The sequence below is a fragment of the Eleutherodactylus coqui genome, chromosome 6 (genome assembly GCF_035609145.1).
Source record: "Eleutherodactylus coqui strain aEleCoq1 chromosome 6, aEleCoq1.hap1, whole genome shotgun sequence".
In the NCBI taxonomy this organism is placed as follows: domain Eukaryota; kingdom Metazoa; phylum Chordata; class Amphibia; order Anura; family Eleutherodactylidae; genus Eleutherodactylus; species Eleutherodactylus coqui.
In genome coordinates, this window is record NC_089842.1 from 246,353,459 (window position 1) to 246,369,652 (window position 16,194).

At 54.3% G+C, this 16,194-nt stretch overlaps 1 protein-coding gene across 1 annotated transcript in view; it reads right to left on the reverse strand.

The window, feature by feature from the left end:
- PRPF3 (pre-mRNA processing factor 3) overlaps positions 1-15,708 on the reverse strand; it is a 28,717-nt gene extending 13,009 nt beyond the window's left edge. The window contains exons 1-12 of the mRNA XM_066609244.1: positions 15,582-15,708; positions 7,872-8,049; positions 5,906-6,036; positions 5,408-5,551; positions 4,997-5,077; positions 3,629-3,846; positions 3,200-3,506; positions 2,947-3,113; positions 2,782-2,864; positions 1,347-1,490; positions 558-657; positions 154-267 (exon numbers count right to left, since the gene is read on the reverse strand). Coding sequence (XP_066465341.1) covers positions 154-267; positions 558-657; positions 1,347-1,490; positions 2,782-2,864; positions 2,947-3,113; positions 3,200-3,506; positions 3,629-3,846; positions 4,997-5,077; positions 5,408-5,551; positions 5,906-6,036; positions 7,872-8,016 — 1,634 coding nt within the window. The 5' untranslated portion in view covers positions 8,017-8,049; positions 15,582-15,708. The remainder of the gene's footprint in view (positions 1-153; positions 268-557; positions 658-1,346; positions 1,491-2,781; positions 2,865-2,946; positions 3,114-3,199; positions 3,507-3,628; positions 3,847-4,996; positions 5,078-5,407; positions 5,552-5,905; positions 6,037-7,871; positions 8,050-15,581) is intronic.
- Between the last annotated feature and the right edge of the window lie 486 nt (positions 15,709-16,194).

Below are 16,194 nucleotides of genomic sequence, written 5' to 3' on the forward strand. Positions count from 1 at the left end.
TACTTTGGCTAATGAAGAAGGGTACGGTCTTCAAAAGGAAAAGCTGTCTCTGTGCTCCAATAGCAAACATGGTTTCCTAATGGGATAACATGGGACACTGCATATAATTTGGATGTATACAGACGGCCTCAGTGTAAAAGGCATCAATATTACCTATATACAGCTACATGGACCCCTTGTGTAATATCTTCCTTTAACTTTTTTACTTTCTTCTCCTTCCTCTGCTCTGCTGTTAGTTTTCTGGCTGCGTTCGCCTCTTCATGAGCCCTGCAGAGATACAAGAAATACACATCCACCAAACTCTGTAACAGTCCATAAATGTTCTGGATGCCCGTAGGCTGGGTACAGTCTGCATAGGAGGAGCTCACTTATTTTTCCTTAGTGCCACACCTAGTGGCAGCAGCATATACCTATGGTTTCCTGTGCCCCCCCAACGGAACGAATGAGAAACGCTCTCCCCTAACAGCCAGTATTCTGCTCCAATTATAGCCCAAACATTAATGAATCTGATGCATCATTGGGGGATCCCACGTGATGTGGTTTTGCCAAGTACTTACTTCTGACGTTTGGCCATCTGTGCCCGGACATGGGCCTCTACTTTTGTAGGGTCCTGTATTGCCTCTGTGCCCAAAACACGCATCAAATTGGATATTCGTACTAAGAAATAAAGGAGAAGAGGATCCTTAAGACCTGTACATCTCTGTAGATGCACCTTTAGGGTATGTTCACACGTCAGAAGCCACAATGGAAAAGCTCCACGTGAATTACACCTTTACAATCTGTATCTTTTCACATAGAGAATTTGCCTGGTCGGTGGGCACAATCTGCATGCAGAATTTCAACAGTCCTGGGGTAGGGCCGCGCCGGCCTTCCCTCACCTGCAGCGTGCAGAGTGACATCTTACGTCTCTTGACTCTGAGCTCAGCTCCTTGTCAAACTGCAACGTGCAGTTCTTCAGGATAGAAGTCAGGGGAGCAGAGATCACTGTCCCGGGTTCATGTGGCCCTTGGTTCAGGCAGCATAAACCAGATGACAATCACCTTAACACCTGAATGAAAGTAGAAAGGATGACTATAGACCCTAGAATGATGGATTAATAGAAGTCACTGCTAAGCCAGACCAATGAAAACACTAATCAAGAGGACATTAAAGAGATTCGCCAGGTTCATGTGACGTCACGGGGCAGGCTGCATCAGACTGTCCCTACCCGCAGAGTGACAGCTCTCTCCATGTACACCAAAAGGGAAAGAGCTGTCAGTCTGCATAAGAGACCGCTGCAGCGCGGCTCCGAGTCAAACGTCATCAACCTGTTTACCGAACATGACGCGGTTCACCAATAAACCTACCTTTGGGTTCCGGTGGAGGCATAAGCCCTAACCGCACTTTCTCCTGTAACTCCTTCTGCGCTTCCCTCCTTGTCTGACGCCGAAGCTTCTTCTGTTCTTTTTGAGTGAGATAAATCCCAAGTGTCACCGGTGCGTCTCTGTCAACTGGCCATACAGAACAAAGCAAAGTGAGCGGATCAAGCACACAAAAACACTTTACAAATCATATACAAGAGGCGTTATTTAACCCTTTCACTGCCCAGGATGTAGTCTAGGTCCTTGCACAATGCCACTCAAGTCCGAGAACCATCTTTGCATCAAACGGCTGTATTTCAATCTCTATAGCAAATAGCTTTAAAACCGAACCACTAAGCCCTAACAATTGTGGTTATAAAACCAGATAAGAAATAATGCTCCATCAGCAACACAGCCTGGGACACAGCAAGTGGATGTGGGGTTTATGCACAAAATGTATGTTCATGCACTTTAACCCGATCCTGCAGTATGATAGAATGCCATATCATTACATTATACCTCTATCTGACAGGCAATCAAGACACGATCCTAGCATGGCCCCCGACTGCCACGACAACCCGTGATTTTATCGCAGGGGCAGTGCGGGACCTGCAAACATTGGTCGGGGTATTTAAAGGGTTAACAACTCAGATGAGCTGTGCGGCTTATTGGAGCTGTTGTGGGCGGGTCCTGGCTGCAAGATACAGCCGGCACCGGCGTCTTACGGAGCGAGATCCCCCCGCGATCTCCCTTCATACATACCCCAAAGTTGCAGGCTGTAACTGTACGCTCTGTAGCGTTAAGGTGTTAAAAAAATTAAAAATACTTTGGTTTGTCACAACGTTAGACACAGGTAGCCATAGCAAATCTATGAGATCTGTGCCTGCGGGAACCAGTGAAAACCACTACACAGGGGTTAAAGCAGTTGGATTATTCTCCATACCCAGTGTGTCAGTAACAGAGGGCACCTGAACAGCCGATTAGTCGGGCTTCCCAACCGCAGACCCCAGCCGATCAACTATTGAGGACCTATCCTGAGGAATACTGCAGACAGCCATAAGTTTCCCTGTAGTTGGGATGGAATGAGTCCAGAGGGGCAGTAGCTATTAACCCCTTAATGTTCCACAAAGTACAGTTATGTCATAGAGGCTCGGGGTTTACATGGAGTGGGATTGCGAGCCGATCCAGCTCCAATACGCGGCAGGTGTTGTCTGACAGCTGACAGCCACAATCGGCGCTCACGCTGAGCGCAGCTGTTAACCCTTTAAACGCCGCTGCCAATGGCATTACATTCCCCGATTGAAGTTTGGAGGTCCCAAACACGGCTGCCTCAACCAAGTGTGCGCTTGTATCCCGCAGCAACCAATCACAATTTAGTTTTCCTTTTCCATATATTCCACTGTAAATATAAACCGAACTTTGAGCTAAAGAGCCCATGTACCTGGGGGGCTGAGCTGTGCAGGATGCTCGACCAGGTTAGTGATGCCATGGAATTCATTCCGTACGGCTAAGGCTTCCGGTTTCCTGAACATAGAAACAGGATCCAATGTTATCAAAATGACCTTGGATGTCACATTAGAGGCCCAAGAGACTGAACCGTACTCACAAGTCAATCCCATTGGGCAGAATGAACGAGTCCCACCACTCAATATCTGGAATTTCTCCTTCCCTGATCTCTTTTTTGGGGGCGATGAGTGCTAGTCGGGTGGAGGTCTGGATGCCGGTTTTCTTGGCTGCTTGAGATATTTCAGCTTGTAGTTTCTCTAGCTGAGCCTGTTCGGTGACACAAGTAACTAGATCAATAAAACATCCCCAGATACCACCTGACCCTCCCCAAAGACCAAAAATGAAGGTGGCACCTTTGTTCTTAATCTCTGAGCAATTTTCTCAAACTTCCCTTTATCGTGGAACTTGAAGGAACGTTTTGTCCGCTGTGCGGGGGCGATAGACACGCGATGGTCAAAGAAAGTGTTAGACTCCAGATCTTCGGAGGGCTTCTCCTTAAGCTGTTGCTTGAACTGCTCCCTCTTCACAGCTCGGATGTTGGCCTTCAGTGTGGGCATGCGATGGGTCAACTCAATCTCTTTCCCTGTGGCATCTACAGTGCGGCCCTGGTCATCCAGAATGAGAGGGGTGGGTTTGGTCTGGTCCTTCAGCTCTACTTTCCTAATAAGGTACAACGACCATTAGATACGGACGTACGCGCTCTAACAAACCCTTCAAATCAACGAATATACCAAACATAGCAGTAGGGTCAAAACAATAAAGTAATCCCTGCTTGTACTCACGGAGGGGCAATCCCCATGGCATGAAGGTTGGCCAGACCGACCATGTTTGTAGTTCCGATGAGACCGGGCTTCAGAGCGAGCTGTGCTTGAATCCTTGCTTGAAGTTCGGCAGCTTTCCTTGCCTTTTCAATGGCATCGTTCATGAAAGTGGCAGCTTGGGAAGGCTGGATTGTGTTTCCAATGGGGGAACGGTCAGCTTGTGTGGAGGACATTTTAGTCTGGATGGAAAGGGACAGACAGTAAGACAACTGTAGGCTACGTACGAGGCTCAGGTTCGTAAAGAACTAGCCTTCCTACAGAGAAGCCGATATACTAAGAAGATTCTGTCACCTCTACAATGCTACTGCATGGAAGCCAATAGGACACCAACATCATTCACTGGGCCCATCCCCTTAAAGAGGGCAGCATAGTAGGGGGGTGACAGGTCCCTTGTATAAAACAAGGAAAGTTCAAGCGAGTCGGGGAGATCCGGCAGTCTCACTGGAACAACTAGAGTGATGGGGAGAAGACTGACCACAGCTCATTTGGGGACCTTTGGTGGAGATCTCACCTTATCATCTCCTACTCAGAGGATAGGGAACAACATTTCTGGGGGACAACCCCTTTAAGGGAAAGCCTAGTTATCAGCTGATCATTGGGGGTCTGGTGGCTAAAACCACTGTTTACCAGCCATTATTGTCAAGGTAAGTAGGAGAAATGTGGTATTACATGGCACCCATGCAAGTAATATATATATATATTTATTATCCATGGTCTTGTTGTGTTCCCAGCTCCCTGCTCTAGTTAAGCGCAAGTTCAGATGTGGTGAATGTGCAATGTGAATCCGCAGCAAATTACAGGACGATCCCTGTGGATGAGGTTTTTATAACTGGCACCCACATGTGGAAAAAATTACTGCACGGATGAACAGGCATGCTGCAAATCCTTCAATGTATGGGGGTTAGATTAGAGGCACAGCCGCAGCAAGTCTGCAGGGAATCCAGGTGGATGTTTTATGCAGAATCGCCATGGAGTTTGGTCTGGCCTCACCCTTAAAGAGAACCATGCTGAGCAGGGGGCTTACATTTTAACATATATGCACCCCAATAGGGCATACAGAGAAAAGCCCCCTTCAAGTCCCAACTATGGCCAAACTAAATTAAAGACATAAGAGGGAACAAAGGAGAAGTCAGAACTGGCGCATACGTAAGATGCAACTACATTGGCTGTATTCATCCATGTGCAGAGCGGGTGTAGAATGACGGGTGAAGGATGGGTGGAGACGCCCTTAGGAAGGCGTATATTGTAATATTATGGAAGACGCCAGTCTACAGGTTCCCCCAGACAATCCCTCCTCAGCACAAGGACGATCGATGTCGTATAACGCACCACTGGAGGAGGACTGACGAAGCTCAGCTGTTTCTTCCGCTCTTCTATCTGCCGGGTGGCGGCTTCCATCATCTGCTTAATCTGCAACACAGACAAATTAATGTGTTATCTTCTAACTGTTCTGCAAAGAGTAGAACCTGAGATTCCATCATACCATCTACCGAGACTGCAGCGTCTATATACAGCGATAGGTACGAGCCGCAGGAGGGAAAAGGTGCAACCGTAGTGATTGTCAGCCCCAAATACATTCATCCGAGTGAAAGGGGGCCACAGCCTTTAACTCTTTAGCCTTGCCTATACTGATGGGCGGCTTTAGCATATGGCGTCACTATGACCCACCCTGAAAAGCCAAAGCAGCTGTAGGTGGATGAGGACAGCCCTGATAGGACATAATGACGCAGGATGACCTACCTGCAGCTTGGTCAGCATGCCTGGGCTCTCTGAAGGGGGCCCGGGGATCACTTCTGGTTCTTCCACTTCTTCAAAGCGTGGAACACGCTTTTTCTTTGAATTAGAAGAGTCCTTGGCAAGATCTGGATCCTCCCCAAACACTTCCTAATGAGGAAAGAAAGGAAAGGTATCAGATAGAGAATATGGCAGGGGGGAGCAGTACCAACCGCCGAGCGTCCTGCACCAATAAGTCACTAAGAGAGATTAAAGCCTTGTGTTATAGAGACAACCGCTGCCGGTGTGTCCTAGAAGTACATATGGGCATCATAAACTCTGATGCCACAACAGACAGCAGCTCACACTGCCCACAAAATGCCCTATTAACAAGGAGACTGAAACAACTGGCACAACTTACTCATGCATTCCCAAGAGGAGTAACAGAGGACTGGCACAACACAAAGTTCTAGGAACTTCAAACTCTGCAGGCCATGCCAAGAAGTCAGCCGAGAGGACGCTCACCTTAATTTCCCGCTTCCTGCCTTTGTCACTGCTGGACCTGGAGTGCCGGGAACCCCGACTTTCCCTGACGGCATCGTAAAGCTTGTCAACAAAACGCAGCGTGGAATCATCTAGAAACGGCTTCAGATGATCTAAAGGAAACAGCAACACGAGCCGTGAATACTAGTATTATCCCTTATTATGGATCAGAAGTTAAAGTCAATGGGATCCGAAGAGACAGATCAGCTTATCAGTGGACCCTTAAAGGAATTCTGCAAACAGGAGAACGCCTTTAAGATGGTCGTCTTTCAAGTCTTCAGTTTTCGGAAACTCTGCTTACCGTCATTTAACAAGAAGAAAAAAGAAACCCTCCAGGCTTCTCCCTGCTCTCCCAGCCATAGTTTGGTACCCAGCGCCACTGTCCACCCTCCCCTCAACCATCACGGACCAGCAGAGCCCCCTGTGGCCTTTGTGTACCCCTCTGCTCCTCTAGGAGGTACAAGCATCACATCACCATGATGGGCAGTCACTGCTGCAAAGCCCAAGACCGAAGAAATAAACTCCTGGTGCAGCAAAGAATCAAAGGGAAGCGACCAAGGCGGATTTCACAAATGGCGCTCCTGACCATTTTCAGGTGATTTTAGCAGCATGTCGTCCATTTATTTTTCTCAAATGGGGCCTGCTACTACTTTAACATAAGGGGTTAAAGGGGTTGTCCCGCGCCGAAACAGGGTTTTTTTTTTTTCAATAGCCCCCCCGTTCGGCGCGAGACAAACCCGACGCAGGGGTTTAAAAAAAACAAAACGGATAGTACTTACCCGAATCCCCGCGCTCCGGTGACTTCTTACTTACCTTGCGAAGATGGCCGCCGGGATCTTCACCCTCGGTGGACCGCAGGTCTTCTGTGCGGTCCATTGCCGATTCCAGCCTCCTGATTGGCTGGAATCAGCACACGTGACGGGGCGGAGCTACGAGGAGCCGCTCTCCAGCACGAGCGGCCCCATTCAGAAGGGAGAAGACCGGACTGCGCAAGCGCGTCTAATCGGGCGATTAGACGCTGAAAATTAGACGGCACCATGGAGACGGGGACGCCAGCAACGGAACAGGTAAGTGTATAACTTCTGTATGGCTCATAATTAATGCACGATGTACATTACAAAGTGCATTAATATGGCCATACAGAAGTGTATACCCCAACTTTGTTTCGCGGGACAACCCCTTTAATGTCAAATTGTGAGGGATTGGCATGATGCGTGCCATGGGGATGAAGCTGCGCCATACGAGCCATTACAAGCGATCAATTGATTGAGAATTCAAGTCCCCTCGGGGATGGGGTGGTTAGGAAAAAAGTGCAGCGCTAAACGCCGTCAGAGGCTCCCATTGGTGTCAATGGAGCTTCTCACAGCTGCTCGATTTTCGGGTGGAATCGGTTCCACTTTCAGGCGTGTAACGCACCTCATCGATGGGGAGTGCTGAAAGAAGGCGTCGGACGCAGCGAAAATGGAAGCAAAACATGGCAAAGAACGAAGGGGCGGCAGCTTTGCACAGAGTTGCACCAGGCCGCCCGACTGTGCAGGGAACTACAGCCAGCCCCATTACAGTGCATCGCTGAGCAGGAAAACCTTAGGCCTCATGTCCACGGGCGGGAACCCTCAGCGGAGTCCAACCACTGGGACCCTCACGATCCCAAGAATGGGGTCTGGTCAGTCCCAGGTCGTACACATGCACTGCTGCTCCATCCGCTTGAGTGACAGTGCTGGAGATTGCCAAAGCGCTTGACATAGGTAACCGACAGAGTCACTGAAGTGAATGGAGCAGCGAGCCTGCGTGACCCCTGCGCCCTTCACACAGGGACCGCACGCTCCCCCCCCCAATCATGAAGTTATCCCTTATGCTGTGGATAGGAGACGTTATAACTTGGCACAAACCCTTTAGATGAGCTCTACCAGATAGTACATAGGCATCCGGCACGGCGGGGAGGCCTTACCTGCAGCCTTCTTCTTGTCCATGCCCTTGCCCACACAGTTCAGGGCGGCTGTGACGACGGTGGGCTCGGAGAACCCCAGCACTCCTTTCACGGTCTTCTCTATCCATGGCTTTAGGTCATCAAGTTCCCGCCTTGAAAGAGACATGTTTACACGGTGGAGGACGGCCGGGTGCCACAGCTGGAACATAAAGCGGAGGGAAGGAGTCCATATTACACATCATTAGTGGATAGAAACCCTGTTGGTATATATCGCCAAACTGCAGAAGGCTTTAAACCGCCCACCAGGAAGACCCACAGTGTCCGGATAGGTTCTGTTACGGCGCCATCTCAGGACAGAAGGTTTATTACATTGGCACAAATGATTTCATTGCCGGCATTCCGACTACAACCAGCGCCCATTGGCGAGCCCGCACATGGATTCCTAATACCTTAGGGGTGGAATCAGGGCGTTATGAAGCCAGGTAGGAGCAGCAGGTAGATCAGCTGTGTGTGACGGTCTGGATGTGGTTTCACAGAAGAACGCCTTTACATTTGGTGACAATGGCTTTGCGCAGTGGGGACCCCAGGGTCGTGTTTATACGTAAATGTGTCTCGCCCATCTTAAATAAGATACTCGTTCAATGTGGAAAATCTGCATGTAAAGAGACCATCGCCTTCTTCTAGTCCTATGAGCGAAGCTTACGGGCTAAAAGCAGGTGACCCACTGAGTCCGGGGATACACGTGTTATACTTACCTCCCCGTCGTTTCCCCAGCTTTAGTGCTGGAAGCTGCTGCTGCAGTGCATTGAGCGCCAGGTAGCCCGCCAGTTCTAGCTTTATAATGGGCGGACTACTTGGCAGCGCCATTTATTACACTGCAGCGGTTACTTCCAGCGCTCACAGCAGGACGGCAAGGGAGGCAAGAAGAACACGGACATCCTCGGACGCAGAGTCACCTACTTGCTCCCATAAGCTTGTGTCGGAGTCTGCAGATGATATGGTCTGTCTGGACGGCCTTGGAAAGGGTATTTGAGAAATCAGTTCAGTAGTTGAATACAGTAAATGCAATTCACGTGTTTTGGTCCATTTGAATTAGAGTTCCCGGGTGTGAAATGCAGTCCGGCACACGAGGGGTTTAAAAAGCCTCCCGCAACGACCACCGACTTACATTGGGAGCGCTCCGGCCCGCTCCGTGCAGTACCAGCAGCGCCTTTAATCCATGTTGAAAAGCATAAATAGTAACAGTGAAGGTTTTGGCGCTGGAATGAAGAGCGCGGCTGGGGGTGATCTGGACGAATTATTGCACGGGGCTTTGGAAAAGGTAAAGAGGATGAATTGGAGGCATGCAATAAACAATCGCAGAGGGAAACGACAGATCCAATGTTCGGTCCGTGCGAGCGGGGTTATATTGGGGAAACCATCTGGCCGGTGCAATAGAATTGGGGAACATTTAAATCTCTCGTCATCCAGGGATAGGGGCACGAGAACTACATGATGATGATGATGATGATGATGCAACGGTTTTAACGCCTGCAGGCCTTGACAGGGTTCATCGCCCAGGAGGAGGTGGGCACAACTTGCTTTTAAAAGAAGAAGTAACATGGATACTGAAACTAGCGCCGTCGGCTCTCTGGGGTTCCGGCCGAGTTCACACAGCGCAGATTTGCAGCACAACATCCCGAAACTCTGCAGCATTTGCAAAGTGGATGCGATGCTGCAGGAAACAATCGGCACAGACCCGGGCAGAAGCGGGCAAACGGTGTGGAGTTTAATTCTGCGGCCTGTCAATTGTATCGCCATCTCCGCCAGCGGAAGTCACCTCTACCCAATGAGGGAGTGAGCAAAAATCCGCATCACAATCCGCAGCACGCGGTGCGGGTATGGCGGCAGAACATTCGCTGCGCACATCCCGCCCCGTGTGACCCCAGCCATAATAGTCAGAACCATCCAGCCTGTTCATGAGATATCTGTAGCTGTGTGTATATTCCGTATCTGTAAGCACCGTCTGCATTTCTGCATGGTAACAGTGAATTGGCGTAGAGGGCATGTTGGCACGTAACGCTCACCTGCCAGTGCTGAACCGTGGACTGACGTGTAACAGCTGCCGGCGTTGATGGAAGTAAAGCAGCTACAAGTTTCGCTTGGTTGGCGAGCGCCGCAGGTTATTTCTCTGGGCATGTTGGAGATCATATGCTGCAACCCCAACCAAGTATAGACCTCAAGTTCCGGACCGTCAGGGGGCTAAAAAAAGTTGAGCGAATGCCAAGTGGACCTTCTGATGTGGACTTACCTTCTTATCCAACCTCTACACCGATGTCTCCACTAAGTGCCAGTCACTGGTTGCCCGTCTGCTATACAATACGGGGTGAATCATGGCAAGTTAGTCCGGCACCACTCTTATGAAAGCTGCCTGTCCACGGGCGTAGCGATATCCTGCGGCAGACCTCCGCCAGAGCAGACGTCTCCTGGGATCAGGGGGAGCTGACTGTTCTCCACACTGAGCCTATCTGACAGACGCTAGGATTTTCTGCCCGTGGACAGCAGGGCTATAGGAAGCGATCGCCACGACCGGATTATCGCCACGAGAAATGCAATGAATATTCGCCCGCGAACAGGCGGTCTAAAAGAAATCTGCCTTTGTTGCCCCAACCACGGCGCAGCTTTCATGTTACCTCAGTAGTAGAAGGCCTCATGGCCACGGCATTGTTTTCCAAAATCCGTGCGTGCGATCCGTGCCCGTAGGGAATCACTGGGCACACGCAGGTAATTAAATACCTGCGGATGTCATTCTTCCCCAGTGTTTGGATCCCACGTGCAGGAAACCAATCAGCATGCTCCATTTTATGTGGGTTTCAATACGGACAACTCCCGCGGCTTCCATTGAAGCCAATGGAAGGCGTCCGGATCCGCGGGTGGCCGTCACGGTGTCTGTACCGTAGGAAAGCAGGTGAGCTGCCGCCGGAGTCCCGAGCGCATCCGCTGTGCAGAAGAAAGAAGATCCGACTGCGACGGAGGGGAGACTCACAGCGTCCGGACAGGCGAGTGTAATGTATTTGAAGGCCCGTGGACATGCGCCTTAAGGTCCATTCCTACAGGATGGAAATACTGCGGCAGACCCACATCCAAAACACAATCTGAATCCGCACCGTGACCGCAGCGGACTTCAGATGATGTGTTCCTCCTCACTTCCAAAGTCTTCATGCTGCTGGGAAGTTCCATCACCTGGCCAGCAGAGCGGCGCTCACTACAGGCTGCCGCGACGCACTGACAGTGTGAAGCCTTTGGAGTCAGGGAGGCCGCTGCATCTTCTGAAGCCGATGGTTTCTGTACAAACGCTGCGGATTATTAATCTATTTTGGATGCGGAAATGTACCCCAAGGAGGATGGGGGGGGGGGTGAGGGGGGCTGGTCCGGGACTGGTTGCTATGGGCAACAAAGACAGGTTTTCTTTTTATTTTTTTGAGGCCCACCCTGTCCGTCTCATGCTTCCCCATAAAGCTCTCCGTACCACAACCCCTCCGTCACCATACCCCGCCAATACCCCGTGTATTAGTCACATGAGTCATGCACGGTGCCAGGGGACGATCGATAATATTGGGCCAAACTAAGACAGCAGGTCCCATTGTAGCGCTACATACACACCGCTATGGGGATTTAACATACGCATGTTACATACATGTTTGCTGTGTACTTTGGATGCATGATACGCCGGACACATACACCTGCGTGGACGAGTCCTGAGGGCCCTTATACACGGAGCAATCAACCATTAGAACGAGCCAAATGACGGCCATTTACATGCAGCGGAAGATAACTAACATTTTTCGGCGCTGGTTTGTGAACGACTGCGTTTTGCACGAAACAACAACCGATGATATTTATATACGCGTAACATGAATAGCGAACCGATCATCAGCCGTCAGTCGTTGGCGCGTCTACACTGAGCGATCACTGATCGTTGTTAGCGGGACAAGAGTCCCCGATGCTTCGCACAGGAGCCGTAGGCGTTCAGAGGATGGCGGAGCCCGGGGTTCTTCTAGCCGCCCCCCTCCATTCACTGCAAGCGGTCAGGGATGAGCGACTGCCTGTTCTACACGGGACCACAGTCACTCGGCTCTTAGTGACCGACAGCGGGTGATTCTGGTCCAGCGCCCGGCCGTTTCCAGGTACCTTAAGTTTCTCTCAAGTCAAAGTTTCCCACTTCCATCTCCAAGACGTCACGGCAGCCGATCTCCGGGATGGTGGGCCCCAGAAGAGCAGGATACTGTCCAACACCCACAGGCTGCCCTACAACACATCTCCTTAGGGGGGTCCGTCACACCCCCTCCGCTAACTAGTCTCTATTTACCTCCCCTCTACATTGTGCCTCAGAGCTGTATCCCCGGCACCCCATATCCCCACAGATACAGATAGCGGCTCAGACACCATTATATAGAAGATGGGCGAACCATTGTACAGAACAAGCACTGCTACCGTGCGCCCCCCCCCCCATATATCTCCCCACGGACCGTGCGCGCCCCCCCCCCCCCCCATATATCTCCCCACGGACCGTGCGCCCCCCCCCCCCATATATCTCCCCACGGACCGTGCGCGCCCCCCCCCCCCCATATATCTCCCCACGGACCGTGCGCGCCCCCCCCCCCCATATATCTCCCCACGGACCGTGCGCCCCCCCCCCCATATATCTCCCCACGGACCGTGCGCCCCCCCCCCATATATCTCCCCACGGACCGTGCGCCCCCCCCCCATATATCTCCCCACGGACCGTGCGCCCCCCCCCCCCATATATCTCCCCACGGACCGTGCGCCCCCCCCCCCCCATATATCTCCCCACGGACCGTGCGCCCCCCCCCCCATATATCTCCCCACGGACCGTGCGCCCCCCCCCCCCATATATCTCCCCACGGACCGTGCGCCCCCCCCCCCATATATCTCCCCACGGACCGTGCGCCCCCCCCCCATATATCTCCCCACGGACCGTGCGCCCCCCCCCCCATATATCTCCCCACGGACCGTGCGCCCCCCCCCCATATATCTCCCCACGGACCGTGCGCCCCCCCCCCCCCATATATCTCCCCACGGACCGTGCGCCCCCCCCCCCATATATCTCCCCACGGACCGTGCGCCCCCCCCCCCCATATATCTCCCCACGGACCGTGCGCCCCCCCCCCCCATATATCTCCCCACGGACCGTGCGCCCCCCCCCCCCATATATCTCCCCACGGACCGTGCGCCCCCCCCCCATATATCTCCCCACGGACCGTGCGCCCCCCCCCCATATATCTCCCCACGGACCGTGCGCCCCCCCCCCATATATCTCCCCACGGACCGTGCGCCCCCCCCCATATATCTCCCCACGGACCGTGCGCCCCCCCCCCATATATCTCCCCACGGACCGTGCGCGCCCCCCCCCCATATATCTCCCCACGGACCGTGCGCGCCCCCCCCCCCATATATCTCCCCACGGACCGTGCGCGCCCCCCCCCCCCATATATCTCCCCACGGACCGTGCGCGCCCCCCCCCCCATATATCTCCCCACGGACCGTGCGCGCCCCCCCCCCATATATCTCCCCACGGACCGTGCGCGCCCCCCCCCCATATATCTCCCCACGGACCGTGCGCCCCCCCCCCCCATATATCTCCCCACGGACCGTGCGCCCCCCCCCCCCATATATCTCCCCACGGACCGTGCGCCCCCCCCCCCCATATATCTCCCCACGGACCGTGCGCCCCCCCCCCATATATCTCCCCACGGACCGTGCGCCCCCCCCCATATATCTCCCCACGGACCGTGCGCCCCCCCCAATATATCTCCCCACGGACCGTGCGCCCCCCCCATATATCTCCCCACGGACCGTGCGCCCCCCCCCCCATATATCTCCCCACGGACCGTGCCCGCCCCCCCCATATATCTCCCCACGGACCGTGCCCGCCCCCCCCCATATATCTCCCCACGGACCGTGCGCCCCCCCCCCCATATCTCCCCACGGACCGTGCGCCCCCCCCCCCATATATCTCCCCACGGACCGTGCGCCCCCCCCCCCCCCCCCCCATATATCTCCCCACGGACTGTAAGCCCTCCTGAGTAGTGGACCCCTGAGGATACATCAGCACTAGTATATGTACCGCCCGCCCGTACGCGCCCCTCTAACCCGTATGTACCGCCCGCCCGTACGCGCCCCTCTAACCCGTATGTACCGCCCGCCCGTACGCGCCCCTCTCTGTACCGCCCGCCCGTACGCGCCCCTCTCTGTACCGCCCGCCCGTACGCGCCCCTCTCTGTACCGCCCGCCCGTACGCGCCCCTCTCTGTACCGCCCGCCCGTACGCGCCCCTCTCTGTACCGCCCGCCCGTACGCGCCCCTCTCTGTACCGCCCGCCCGTACGCGCCCCTCTCTGTACCGCCCGCCCGTACGCGCCCCTCTCTGTACCGCCCGCCCGTACGCGCCCCTCTCTGTACCGCCCGCCCGTACGCGCCCCTCTCTGTACCGCCCGCCCGTACGCGCCCCTCTCTGTACCGCCCGCCCGTACGCGCCCCCGTATGTACCGCCCGCCCGTACGCGCCCCCGTATGTACCGCCCGCCCGTACGCGCCCCTCTAACCCGTATGTACCGCCCGCCCGTACGCGCCCCTCTAACCCGTATGTACCGCCCGCCCGTACGCGCCCCTCTAACTCGTATGTACCGCCCGCCCGTACGCGCCCCTCTAACCCGTATGTACCGCCCGCCCGTACGCGCCCCTCTAACCCGTATGTACCGCCCGCCCGTACGCGCCCCTCTAACCCGTATGTACCGCCCGCCCGTACGCGCCCCTCTAACCCGTATGTACCGCCCGCCCGTACGCGCCCCTCTAACCCGTATGTACCGCCCGCCCGTACGCGCCCCTCTAACCCGTATGTACCGCCCGCCCGTACGCGCCCCTCTAACCCGTATGTACCGCCCGCCCGTACGCGCCCCTCTAACCCGTATGTACCGCCCGCCCGTACGCGCCCCTCTAACCCGTATGTACCGCCCGCCCGCGCCCCTCTAACCCGTATGTACCGCCCGCCCGTACGCGCCCCTCTAACCCGTATGTACCGCCCGCCCGTACGCGCCCCTCTAACCCGTATGTACCGCCCGCCCGTACGCGCCCCTCTAACCCGTATGTACCGCCCGCCCGCGCCCCTCTAACCCGTATGTACCGCCCGCCCGTACGCGCCCCTCTAACCCGTATGTACCGCCCGCCCGTACGCGCCCCTCTAACCCGTATGTACCGCCCGCCCGTACGCGCCCCTCTCTGTACCGCGCTGCAGGATATGGTGGCGCTCTATGAGGATATCACATATGTACCCCACTACATGACGTTGCAGCAGACCGGCACGGCGGAGGAAGATGTCATCACTGCATACACTGCGCAGCTTCTCAGCTGAACGGCCAGCAGCGCCAGCAATACCAGACCAACCCCATGAAGTAGGCGCCAGCAATACCAGACAAGCCGCATAAAGTAGGGGCATTTTAAACAAAAACTTTATTTATAAGGCCCTTCCGTCCACGCTGTACAGCTGCAGCGCATCCTCCATCCTCCCGCAGCCCAGGAGTGACCTCACAACTGTACTAGGGCAGCCCAGTGCGCCGGAGCAGCTTCACTCACACACATCTCCCAGGCAACGCCAACTCCAGCCCGGGGATCCTGCGGCCTACTGCTTCCGACCAAACACCGCCCCCCGGTGGCCGTCATCAGTCAGTAACTCACCTCTTGCCGGGTGGAACTTCTTCCCTCCTTCGCTGGTATGACAGCACCGGGACTAACGGAGACCAAACGTCAGGCCGGAAGCGGAAGCTGAGTGAGCATGCAGCCTGGCGCATTCCAATGACCCGCGTCACGTGCTACTTAAGGCCGCAAAGCATCATGGGTAACAGGTTTTCAATGCGCAGCTTTGAATAACTTTATTAGCAGCCGCAAATTCAGAGCAGCGAATTTCTCTCTGTTTTGTGTAAAGAGGGGTCATGGGGTGTTCCCATCTACGGTTAAACATGGCCGCAGTGCGAACACCACTAGAAACCACGAAAACCGCAGTGTTTGCGTATTTCCCATTGACTTCTGTGGACGTTACGGAAATAGTATTATCGATGCAAAATCGCTAACACATAATACAGCGGGGTCACAGGAGCACATAACACAGCGGGGTCACAGGAGCACATAACACAGTGGGGTCACAGGAGAACACAGAGGACAGCGGGGTCACAGGAACACAGAGGACAGCGGGGTCACAGGAGCACATAATACGGCGGGGTCACAGGAGCACACAGGACAGCGGGGTCATAGGAACACACAGGACAGCGGGGTCACAGGAGCACACAGGACA